Consider the following 13,267-nt stretch of genomic DNA (forward strand, 5'->3'; position numbering starts at 1 on the left):
TAATTCAATAGTGTGGTGATGGTACCTTTGCTCAATGTTTACATAAAGAGATTGAGGGAGTCCTTTTTGCTTTTACAACAAACTATTATTGCACCCTTTCTGCTTCTTCCATCCTCCCCTTACAAGGTTAACACAATAAAAGCACTCAAACTAAGAAGTCCTGAGGCACAGAAATCTGAACTAGAGATAAATGAAGGAACGAGGAGGATAAATGATAAATTTTTAGCCTTCCAGAGTTCAGTTTTTCTTGTGCTTGGCCATCTCAATCTTGTCACACTTACTATTCTGGTTGCTAACAGACCCAATTGAAATTGAAGTCCTAAGCTGAAGCTGCTCGAAGAAGGGAGAGGACTTTGACTGCAGATTTGAATAAGATAAACGACATCCGTACAAACGACATCCGTAAACAAAGCTAAAGCTCCCGCAGTGAGAAGGGCAAGGACATGAAAGATAGAAACAGATTTCACCCCCACATAATATCTGAAGATACCCTTTCCAAAACCCATAACCTCTAACTTACATCCCTACAATTCTACCATTGAATTTCATACTCGCTCTAACTGCAGATTTGAATACCACAAGAAATTGATCAGAAAAATCAAACAAGGAATTTAAGCCTGCTGAAGACCGTTTCAATCTCCACCCAAAGCTCTACAATGTAGTTCGAGAAGATTGCAGTACTTCGACCAACATGGTAGACAAAATGATCAAAAGCTGGGGATTGCCAAGCTAAATGCAAGTCGGGATTGGCTCATTGTTCAGACTGAGACCAATACAATGAGCTGGTGATGTTCAGCTGGTTTTAAACAACGGCAGTTGTTTAGGGTTATGAACAATGGGGTGAAGTCCGAAAAGCCAGAACACAAAACAATATGGGCCAGATCTGATCATCGGACCATAATGTTTACCGGCTCCGGTTCGACAGGGCCTAAACGTAACACATGATGCTAATAGAAGTTGATGGGAAAATATACAACCGGAATGGACCCCATACAAGGATACCATTCCCGACATGAACACATGATTACTTCCCACTCTGCAACTACTACAGAGAGAAAATTTTGGAAAATGTTACAAAATGAAGAAAGCAGTCAGTTGAGAGGAAAATAAACAAGCAAATTTTAAAACACAAGAAACGAGTGAATCGAGCCGGACGATAACATCAATGCAACCTGGTCAGTTCTTCAACTCTTTTGGAAAGCTCCTCCACCGAAACACCCATTGCCCTTGAAATCTCATCCATCCGACTACGACTGAGATCAAGGAATGCCTCAATTAGATCGCCATCTAAGAAATTTTTAGCATCTACAGTTTTCTTTTCGTTGTTGAATGACCGCCATTGCTCGTGACTCAACCCTCCCACGCCCTTTATGACTTTCCTCAAGTTTGACTGAAGCTTCTCCAAAAAGAGGAATTGCTCGTGGGGTAGTGAAGCAATGACGCCAATTACACCATTAATAGTCCCAAAAATGATGGTCGGAATCTGGCCCACATCAGAATCTGGCATACGCATCACCAGAGAACCATGCCTGAACCGATTCACAAATTCCCCAAGATGATATTCACCAACCACCTCAAGACGACCACGTTCTTCATCAGTGGCACCTTCACTATTCTTCCGAACTGTAAATAAGTTATAGTTATTTTCGGCGCCAAGGTAAACATCATCATCTAGAATCTCTACAGCTGACATCCAATTTGCGTTGTAGTCACGAGCTCGTTCCTCGATAGCACCTTCTTCATGCTGCAAACAGATGGACAATCATTTCAAATAAGCGAAACAGATCATCCTATATACACTCAATCAAGAGTCTAAACCCAGAAAATTCAATTCAAGGACAGAAACTGTTGTGAAATATTACGCAACCAACTATATAGAACGTTTTGGAAATAATTTATTGAATGATGATTAAGACTGATGGGTAAATTGATAACTTATCTGTGCAAATAAAATGGTCTCTGGAAATGTGCTTCCCATGACACTGTAAAGAAAACACTTGTCCAATCCCAAAAGTCTGAGTGGATGTCAGTGGAATGGGGCAATGGGAATGCTTGAAACATCAAAGATAAAATAAACCATTTCCTAAAAGTGCATGTGCAGTGATTTGGACCCATTATTTACAGGTATTGATCTTCTTCTTTATGTGAAGATAAATGCTGATTTGGGAATGTAATAATATAAGATCCCTTTGTTGGTTGTTATGCTCTCGTTCTCTGTCACGTAGTTTGCTTCTTATTATTGTTTACAACTTCAAAAAAAGACCAACAAAAACATTGGATTCAAATATACTTCAAACATAAAAATATATATATAAAATAAATAAAAAATTCTGCAATCAAGGACGTAGCTATGCATAATATACAATGGCACAAATCAATTATAGGCAAATTTGATATAATTGACGACTCATTGATTACCTTGTAGATTAGCAATGAGATTGACTTCATCAGATCACCAACAACAATGAAATCTCCACGGGTTTGTACATAGAGCGCAAGTATGTGTCCATGATGTCCACACTCAGACTGCAATTCACGGCTGCCATCATCCCGAAGCATCCATTTATATAACTGAATCTTCTGATTGATAGCAGCCAGCAGTTTGCCATTGAAGGCATTGAGAGAGTAAACAGCTCCTTTAGTTTCCTTCTCAGCAATAAGCAATAACTTCCCATCTTCAACAATGAAGACCAATATTCGACCCTACAACAATTTGTGAAAATTATAAACCACGGAATGTCCGCATTCATCTTCAAAATTTCATTACAGAAAAAACATATATATACCAACGTGTTCTTTACCTTTGAAGGTTCATTCTCTTCGGGTAAAACATATGCAGTTCCAACACAGTAATAGACATTAGTATCATCAGAAAACGAGCAGCTAAGAATTGAGCAACCATACTCAAAGGTGTCAAGACCATAAGTTGATAAGAACTCAAAAGTTTGGTCATCTAATAATCGAACAAAGTGCAACTCAGACTCTTCAGCACTTGTCTGATTTTTCAAACTACATATGGCGAAGGTTCGAGACTGCTCTTGATGGCAGATACGCCTTGCATGTTCCCCAAGTGGGATGGAACGGATGTGAAGTTTCTGGATATCATCAATGGTACCAATAGTGAGTTCACCTTCCTTAGCAATGGCAAGGCTGTTGAGAGGAAACTATTAGTCAAAAGTGGTAGCTATATTGCAGGACAAAAATGACACAGTTAATACACCAGATAGCACCATCGAAACTAATAAGACGTCAATTGTACAATTAGAATCATGATAGAAATGAGGAAAGGACAATAATTCAAACCCACCATCAAAACATACTATGGGAAAGAATGATTTGACTTCTGAGTGAGTCCTCCAACTATAAATAGGCATTTAATTTTCTAAAAACATACAAGAGTCAAATGCTCCTGGAAAACCATTGAAAGCCTTCTAATCACATATACCACTCAATCCTGAACAGATAAAAACATGGACACATCTTGCTTGCAAGTGAGTCATGACGAGGTCAACAACTTTTGACGATGACAATAAAGATGAGGCCAAAAGAACAAACCCGCAACAGCTAAAAGAGCTGCAAAAGACATCAGCCAAGTGGATGTTGTTAACATGGTTTTTCACAATGTCACATTAAACCAGCCAATAATGAAAACATTTTACAATTATAGAACGCATCCTGCGTTATTTTGATAATGGATGTGAGGACACTAACCACCCGCTTGTATTAGACATTTGGCAATATGGTGAAGAAACAGGAGGTACAGATGACTTATGTAGGAGCTCACTTGATAGTGAACCCCACTAGAGGTACAGATGACTTATGTAGGAGCTCACTTGATAGTGAACCCCACTAGCCCAACTCGTACAATAATGGAAATTTAGCTTCTGTCTTTATACAGTATGTTTCGCCAATTTCGGAGAGTAATCCTATGTTGTGCCAAGCCTCCGGCAGACTAATTACATTTTGTTCTAATCCAACTTGATGTCAGCATCATTAAACAATTTAAATGAAAATTCAATCTAAAGAACATTGTTAAAAAAAACTAATAGATTGGAATATTGTTCATAAAAAATTGCCTTACGCAAATGTTGTAGATATCTATGCCACACATCCTTTCATAGCAAACAAATCATTCTTAGAACATTTTATTGCCCGTTAATTATTCTCCCAATCGAAAAAAAATAAAGAATATCCTTAATAAATATATTATAATTCACTGCTAGAATAATTATATGAATCTAAAGTGTAATCTTTATCTTAATGTATAACACACATTTCGAGCAAACCAAATTGGCAAAGAAAAGTACAGGGAATACCTGTCTGGAAAAGCAGCAGTGTTGAATGGGCACATATGACTGACTTCTTTTAAATTTACATTGCTGTAAAGCAGTTTCTTGTTACTGCTGTATATGACAGTTGGTCTATCTGATGCAGCAAATACATAAGTGGTATTCTTGGATGAGAAAGTCCGGAGTGTAATAGGCTGGCTACCTAGAGACACCTTCTTCCTATCTGTCAACTCTCCACTAGTCAGATTCAACAGGAAGTTCAAGAGATGACCATCTCCAAGGGCACATAACAAGTAAGATATCTGAAAAGGGAACAAACAGCATATTTCAGAAAGAGAAATGTGATTCAAATGATTGTAACCAAAGAAGATGTGTAAAGCAAGTGGCACATGTATAAATTCCAAAATCAATCATCCATGCAAAACATACAGCTTAGCCCATAGTTGACGTCCTGGATCATTCAAATGATGACAAATATATGGCTTTTATTTTATTTCATTCCAGGATTACACACATTAATAATGAGACCAGTCACTCCCAAATCACATGTTATGTCAAGCCGCACAGACCCAAGCAGAAACTAAAGTAAATCAAGACCAGAGAATAGATGTGAATCAAGCCCAACTGGAAACATACCCCTTCAAAAGAACATAGAAGAACAGAGCGAGGTATTATCTCTCTCCCTAAATGCTCTTTCACAATGAGATTTAGGTCAGGGAGTGACAATATCGTCACGCTTATATCTGTCCACATTCCAACTGCAGCTAGCTGACTATAATTTGGATTTTCACCAATGGGATTTATGTCAAGGCATGAGATCTCATACTCCAGCTGTGCATGTTTAACTTGTGTCAACTTCCCATCACCAATCTCCAGGTAGACCAAGTGACCTCCTCCAGTTGCCAGTAAAACCTGTGACAAAAGCAATGAATTCTTATATCATACACAGACTCCACGGCATGCAAGACATGTAACAAGGAGCATGCCAATATTCAGCCAGCTCTCTGATTCACACGGCTTGCTTGCTGGACAAAATTCAACATACAACCAATCACTATACTAATTATGGTGTAATGACAAGACGTACAATGGTAAAAGGCATCAAAGCCATTCATGTGAAATTGTGAAGGAAAAACAAAATGGCGCATCTTTGTAATCAACTTATTTATGGTGCTTAGCTTCACCAAGAAAATAAGATAACCAAAAATATGCTTGCTTTATTAGTGACTTATCATGTATTCCTTGATCACCTTTATAAAAAGTTATACTAAAGTCATGGAATGTCGATAATTCCAAATGTACCACACGAAGACTTTGAGTGATTATTGCCTTATTGGAATATCTTGAATGTTAGTTGCACAATCTCCTGGAACAAGATGCTTCTGCAGATGGAAAGTAATTCCAAGAAAAGTACAACTTGCCATGTGATATTAATTTGAGCATGAGGGATAGTCTAAATGAACCAGATTGATTAGAAGTCACAAGTCTCAAAAATTAAAAGTTTATTACTAAATGGAGTTGCCAATGATGACCGGATGGAAGCTAAAAAAAATAGTTTACATTAAATGAATTGAGAAACAACCACCAAACTCAGAAGCGGGAAACACACCTGTGAGGCATTTGCTGTGGCAACATTGATTGAATAATCTGGAGGTGCAGGCCATTCATCTTGAAGCTCTCTTGAGGTAGAACTTACTAGCCTTACAGAACTTGAAGTGACCTGTAATGGTGATTGATTAGTTCATTAGCCACCAATCATAAATGTCACACTCGACTATCATCTAAATCAATTGGTATTCACTTCCAATTACACACACTACCATAAAATTAGAGCATGACAAATGTAGAATAGCCATCTCACAGTCACATCCCTCGCCTTTTAATTAACATTAAAAAATCTGTTTCATTCTTTAAAGGGCATGGAAATTGGACTGCAATACAACACGGCTGGGACTGAAATAAAGTTTTAATAAAAGATAACGTAGAACTGGAAACTTAAATACAAAAAATGGTTTCAGATGGTTATTGTTATCGTTTGGTCTAACACGGATACTTGAATTATGTGAAGATTAGTTATTTTGTCATCCAACCCAATAAGTTAACCTGTTGGGTTAGGGCATTTCACATCATTTATACATATTCTAACAGTCCACCTCACATGTGGGCAGGACAATTCAACGGCCCAACACATGCACAATAAACAAGGCCCAACACTAGGGCTACACATACAAGGCCATCACTTGGGGCAATAACAAACAAACACAAAGGCCCAAACTTGGGGAAACAACAAATGAAGGTTTTCATTTAAATTGTGAAAGCTAAGGTTAGAATCCAAGACCCCCTGCACCGATACGATATTGAGATTAGTTACTTTGTCATTCAACCCAATAAGTTAACTTGTTGGTTGGGGCATTTCACATCATTTATACATATTCTAACACTCCCCTCACGTGTAGATTGGACAATCCGACGGCCCAACACATGCACAAAAAACAAGGCACTAGGGGCTACTCTCACACACAAAGGCATTGGGAAATAACAAACACATACAAAGGCCCACACTTCAAGCAACAACATGTTAAGATTAGTTACTCTGCCATTCAACCCAATAAATTAACATGTTGGTTTGGGGCATTTCACATTATTCATATATATTCTAAAAATTACAAAGAAAACTAAGGACCTTTTTGGGATTATTGTTGTTCGCCAGTTTATTGTTTCTGAAAAACTAAACTGCTAATGTTTTTTCCCCTCTAAAACCTGTTCATTTATTTTTTGAAAGCCATATTATCATTCATTATCTCTTCCTAATTTTGCCCCTTCTGTGACGATATGAACTTTAATCTGCGACATATGACATATCAATGCTGACAAATTGAAGCCTACAGAATGATTGTATTTGTCAGGGAATGGGCAAGAAAACCTACTTGTACAAGTTGATTGTACACAGCATCATGGCAGAATAATGTCTGTACTTGAGAAGAGAAACCCTCTATATCAGTTTCTTCAAGTTCATCATCAAGATTCATTGCTAAAATCCGAGTCTCGCTGATGAAACTAACAACCAGGAAGGTGTCAAATGGATCATCAGTGGAAGATCTTAATGACCACATTCCCTTGATACCTTGAAGTTCTACCGAAGCCTGCATAACTCATATTAACAGAAAGTCTTATGAGGACATAAGAAGATCAGAGCCTCTAAGAATAAAGATATTGAGTAAGATTCACCATACTTGCTCATTGATTCCGATTCCATTTCGAACTATGCGTAGAGAACCATCCTTGTACGCGCCAGAGCAAGTCACAACTTGGCCTTGGCCTTGCCTCTCAAGGTCCACCACACAGAAGTCAACAATTGGCCCCAAATTCACATATCTTTCCAGCACTTCTACGTATGAACCTTTGGCATCAGGTTGTAGATTTAGCTTTACAAGCTGCATAGGCACCATTCAAGATCAAATTGACGTCTAACTAATACATAACACTATAACAGGGATGTCAACTAGATAATGTGCTGCAAATACATATGTTACAAGTAAGACACTCATTCCCTCAACCAACAACACATAAATAGACTCAGGGATCTGGAAAACTAAGGAGATTCCCCAAAGTGACGCCTATTCCTAGTCCTCCATAATCAAAATAATGGAGTAAATTTGCTGATTCACATATTGCTTTTGTTCCTCTCTAATATCCAGGCATAAATGCCATGAAAGTAATTAAAAAAAACAATTACAAAGAGAGAGTAACAATCGTATTTATCAAATATGAAGTGTGAATAAATTGAGAACGAGGCGCTGATGCAGAAAGGTCAAAGAATTCCTTGACTTCTAAAAAAATTAAAAAAAGAAAACACAATCAATGGCTTCCTGCATCAGATGCAACTTGCAAGTTCAGAAAATATGGCCCGAGAGAGAGAGAGAGAGAGAGAAGACAACAAGAATGAAATATTAGTTCACCAAACCTGTGCATCTCCATAGCTTGAGCCTATGTATACAAATGCATTGTCAAGATAAGAAATCGTTGATGCAACAGAAGTTTCCCCCAAGAGCTCAATTTTGAGTCCAGTGACCCTAAGAGATGAAATACCAAGAGATTTAAAAAACACAAGCTTTCCATGGGAGCCAAAAACATTGTATTTTGTTATTCCTTTCACCAAATCTTTCTCAAGGCAAGTGGTTAAATCATAACTCTAAAACTTACAAAGAACGAATAACCAGTCAACTTACTTCTCTTTCTCATGGGTTATAACAAGTAGATGAAGAAGCCCAGCATGATCACCAAGTAAATATCTAGAACCATCGGGATCAACTCTTCCATACGCCTTTGTGATGGACTGAAGTGCAAATGAAAAAGAATGTTGAAGACAAAATACTAATAAGATCATAAGAAGCTCAAAGAAGTTACAAGCAACCTACTGGTCTTATTGGGATCGCTCGGAAAGTATTAGCACAGCAATAGACAATTGTTTCTTCACCAATAATGAGAACACCACAGAGGGGTGGGGGTACTGGTATTAGCAAATCAGCTCCATTGTCAAGATTGTTTTGGGTCCATGGACCCTCAACAAAATCTTTATCTTTCAAAGCAACCTCATATGTTTTGACATGACGAGCATCTTTGTTATCCTGCACAGTTAGACAGCCATAATTAGGCAATCTATGAGCTAGCATTAGAACCAAACTATATGACATTAATGGCAAACTGGTTGGTTCATATATTGGTAAACCATTTCTTTCTGAAGGATAAAGTTTTATTGGATTTATTGCATCAAGAAAGGTCGATTTGATTGTGTATATAATACAGAAAGCATAGAAAAAGTATCGGATTGTCTAGCAAGTATGAGCAACTTCCAAAATTCATGTATGCATTGGTCATTGACATCACAGCTTTGACATTAATTGGTTACAAGTTCTATGTACTTTGGACCATCCATGATGCCTACACTTTCATCACTTACAAAAAATAAAGAATTAATTACTAAATGCATCAGATGCTTGGCTATGGAACTTGCACTTCATCTGCTCACACATGGAAATTTGCCTTATTCATGTATGTCCGTGCAGCATTGTCAAAATTGGACTTATAACTTTTATTCTTAATTGAATAATTCTACAAACATCCTTGGAGCTTTAACTTGTTCAAAAATAAATGAAAACAATAACAAGAAAAATTCCAAAGATGCGCATGGAGTAACACATGAACATTGAAAGGTCAAACGTCCTAATAAAACTAATAAATATACAAGGGAACTTGGTTACCTGGTACAGAACTACAATTGTGGGCTTTGGACAGCCATAAAGAAACTTGATATCCAAAACTTGAAGCTCCTCAAGCCTGAGGACATAAGTAGCCATGTAAAGTGCAACACACATAGTCTTATTAGTTATTACAGATAAAGCATCAACTGCCACGACATGTTTTTTATTGTTCAAAGAGACTGGGGTATTTGAACCCCTGCCCCGAACATATAAACCAAGGACCAGTGTTCGAATGAGTATCACACACATTCACATAGAGAATCAAGTGGATGTAATTTGTCTCATAGTTGTGCATATTCATTGCATGGCAGAACTTTCATCAGACTACTTTTTTTAGCAGTAACTTTCTTCTGATTCCAATATAAGCACATCATCAACACCCCTCAAGTGTGTGAAAAATGGGGGTAACACAACATGAATGTAGTTGCTCCAACAGACCTCACAGCTTCAGGTACCAAGTAAAATCTCAACCTTTCTGAAAAGTAAAATTAAAATCCTAAACTGTCTAATAATGAGTTCAAGCTACAAAACAGAAGCAAGAGGGGAATATAAAAAAGTTGGAACCTGAAGGTACTGAGTTATGAGATCAAGAGACCAAAGGTAAGACTCCAAAACCGCTTTAGACTATTTACCATTTGCTGGCTTGTTTGGTTGGAAAGAAGCAAAAGAATCTCCTAAGGTAAGGAAACTGGCTTGGACTCTATTGTAGATAGTTGGTTCTCTACTAGCAAGTTTTGGCTTTCCAGAATTTGCAAGTACTTTTTAGATACAATGGCCCAATGGTCACCAAAAGTGCTTTTCTTTTCCTACATTTCTCTTTCTTTTTTTCTCAAGCATCTTTTCCCTTGGGTTTCACCTCATTGGGAGCCCTGAATAAAATTTCCTTTATTCATTCCCCAGTTTTTCTTTTTAAAAAAAAACTATTTACTAGAATTGTCGGAACGAAATGCAAAACAAATAATAACATAGGACCAACGGGGTGCAAAGACTACAAGGAGTTTACCTAGAAATAAATACATACAATTGCGAATGCACGACAAGACCTATCTACATTATACCTGATGTTAAATGCTTCTTTCAGCTGTCCCTTATTATCAAAAGGAATAACCTGGAACAAAAAACAAATATTTGGGATGTTGACTGTTAATGTTAAAATGTAAAGATGACTATGACCATAAAGACAAAAAGGGGATTTATAAACTAAAGTTAATTCGTTGCAATGACTATGTACCTTAAATAGCCCATCATATAGATGAAGTCCAATTAATCTACAATCCGGATCAATTATACCAATCTGCAAACAAATAAAGAAGGTTGAATACCAGAAATTTTTGGATATTCTGCAACATAAAGAGGGGGGGAAAAAGCACATGGAGTCCATAAAAAAACACAGCCATCCTAAAAGATATTCAAAAACCGAAACCAAAATAAAATTCAACTATAAATAATTACCTGACCATTGTCTGTTGGACGACCGATACGGTCTGACACATCCCCCATTGCTCTACAGGGTGAAGGACGAATTCATCAATGAAAAAAAAAAGATCAAGGTCTTCAAATATGAATGAGAAGAAAGCTACCGGCCTTTGCAATATTAAGATCAAATCAAATGATCGAGTTAAAGAATTATTAAAATCACTGTAGTTAGAGAGTCTTGCAAGGGGTATCCCACCAATCTCCAGCATTTACAGTTAATAGTTTCTTTTAATGCACAAATTTACACTTATTAAGGCTCCATTTGTTTCGAGGAAATAAAACTTTTGGAAAATCTAAGCTTCTTGAAACAGACACCCGAAATTATACGATTTCCTAGAGCTTGATTTTCCTTGAAATAGACAGAGCACAAGTATTATACATATTTTTCTTTTGAGAACACGGGTTGTATTAGTTATAATAAATTTAAAAAATAAGAAAATACAGCACATAAAATCCCAGCTCCAACTTTTACCATATGATTCGTAATTAAACATCTTTTTTTAAGCGACACAGTTCCAATATCAACAATCTAACTCAAAACATCCAATACTTTGAATCATTCTATTTTATTATAATTTTCATGTTCACAGTTTTGCTCTTTGCTTTAAATTATAAATTTCCAATCATTAGCTTAACTATAATTATCAAATATTGATAAAGCAACCTTGTAACAAGCTCCGACGATTCAGCATCCCATTGGAGAACGCAAAATTTATATCTTTCAGTTGCTACAAATAAAAGATCTTGTGCTTCACCCTGAAAAGACATCAGAAGTAAAACTAAATGAAAATATGAATCCTGATGCAAGCAGGAATGAATAGATCTACAAAGGTACTCACATGAGGGCGGAAAAGCTCAAGGGTAGCTATTCTTCCATATAATGGCACATCCAGCAAAGGCTACACAAGAAATTCAACTAATTTATCAGGACTTAGAGCTCTGGGAGAAGGGCAAGCTCAAACATATTATATTTACAGCAGTCTTCCATTTAAATTTTTTACTGGTGCAGAAAAGTGGAAGCTTATTAAGGAGAAGAAAGTGAATGTATGCAATATGACCATACTCACCGTTGCATTCTCTTAGTAAAAGCCACACAAACATATAATAAAAACCCCAAACGGTAACTTGACATCATGTGAAAGAAAACAACTCACAACTCCAGCCACAATCATTTAATTACAGAAGAGGGCTAACTATCACTGCTTATGTTAGTGTGTTCGTGTGTGTGAGAGAGAGCGAGACGAGGGAAGGGTATTATACCTGTAATCCCTGCGCCGTAAGCAAATGGATTTCGATGCGGGTGCATTTCCTGAAAGCAGATAAACATAAAATCCATTTACAATCACTAAATAATGAGAAAGAAATAGTGGAATGAACAATTTAATTGAGACAACTACAGATGTACAGGTAGACATTAGCTCCAATCAATTTCCGGTTAAAAGGAAAACTACTCCTTGAATCTAAAAAGGGAAATAACTGCTTCTCTAAATCTAATTGCTACAAAGGCATCAAAGTAGCTGATATCTGCAATCGAAAGATTAAAATGGCAAGCTTGTAATACTCCGCCTAATTTGAAACCCTAACACAAAAATCCTAATACAAAGCATACAAGAAAATGAATATAATCATGCCTAAGATACAAAACGACGAGAAATCCAGAGAGAAAGAGGAGATTACGCTATAATGAGATTGAGCTCCTGAGGACTGGTGAAATTGCCGACACAGGAATGGGTAACGTTGGTGGGCTTGTGAGCCGTGACGACGTAATTCCATGAACTCATTTTCTCTCACTCTCTTCCTCTCCCTCTCCCTCTCCGTGACTGTGCGCGTAAGACTGGGAGATCTCTGTATCTGCTCGATAGCTTTCGGTGTGTGAGGCTTCTGGGCTCTTCTCTATTTCACTCACTTCCCTCGCTCAGCGCGGCACAGCGAAAGGCGTGCGCGCAGACGCAGACGATAATTAGCGTGTACCGTATTAAAGCGTGGCCTCAGCCGTACTTATAAGTTACACTGTACGTTGGATCTAACAAAATTGAGACACTCCGATTTATTAGTTCGAATAAACGGCTCTTAAGAGTATCAAAATTAGGATCCAAATGAGTGAAATAGAGCCGAGCTTTTTCCACTAGCTCTTAATGGCCTGCTTAGATTGATATTTTAATTTGTTTTAGATAATCAACAAGTCAGAAGAATTAGCTAGACGAGAGGTGGTTCGATTGACAATCGAATGAGACATATATG

At 37.3% G+C, this 13,267-nt stretch overlaps 1 protein-coding gene across 1 annotated transcript; it reads right to left on the minus strand.

Moving 5' to 3' along the window:
- Positions 1-863: 863 nt before the first annotated feature.
- LOC119997654 (DNA damage-binding protein 1) lies at positions 864-12,969 on the minus strand. The gene is made up of 19 exons (XM_038844804.1): positions 12,704-12,969; positions 12,287-12,335; positions 11,866-11,925; positions 11,691-11,782; positions 11,003-11,054; positions 10,782-10,844; positions 10,609-10,658; positions 9,551-9,626; positions 8,708-8,917; positions 8,519-8,625; positions 8,254-8,362; positions 7,523-7,723; positions 7,217-7,432; positions 5,899-6,009; positions 4,926-5,201; positions 4,317-4,591; positions 2,802-3,150; positions 2,419-2,703; positions 864-1,744 (listed from the first exon to the last, which is right to left on the minus strand). Exons 1-19 carry the CDS (start codon positions 12,805-12,807, stop codon positions 1,163-1,165), a joined length of 3,267 nt encoding a protein of 1,088 aa, XP_038700732.1. The 5' UTR covers positions 12,808-12,969; the 3' UTR covers positions 864-1,162.
- Positions 12,970-13,267: the final 298 nt, after the last annotated feature.

The sequence above is a fragment of the Tripterygium wilfordii genome, chromosome 1 (assembly GCF_013401445.1).
Source record: "Tripterygium wilfordii isolate XIE 37 chromosome 1, ASM1340144v1, whole genome shotgun sequence".
Classification (NCBI taxonomy): Eukaryota; Viridiplantae; Streptophyta; class Magnoliopsida; order Celastrales; family Celastraceae; genus Tripterygium; species Tripterygium wilfordii.

Bases quoted from the DNA above. Each gene is read 5' to 3' on its own strand.
- LOC119997654 (XM_038844804.1), bottom strand. From the start codon at position 12,807: ATGAGTTCATGGAATTACGTCGTCACGGCTCACAAGCCCACCAACGTT. The intron at 9,627-10,608 runs GTATAATGTAGA...TTATGTCCTCAG, and splicing joins AAAGAAGCATTTAACATCAG to GCTTGAGGAGCTTCAAGTTT. The intron at 1,745-2,418 runs GTAATCAATGAG...ATCTGTTTGCAG, and splicing joins TCTCATTGCTAATCTACAAG to CATGAAGAAGGTGCTATCGA.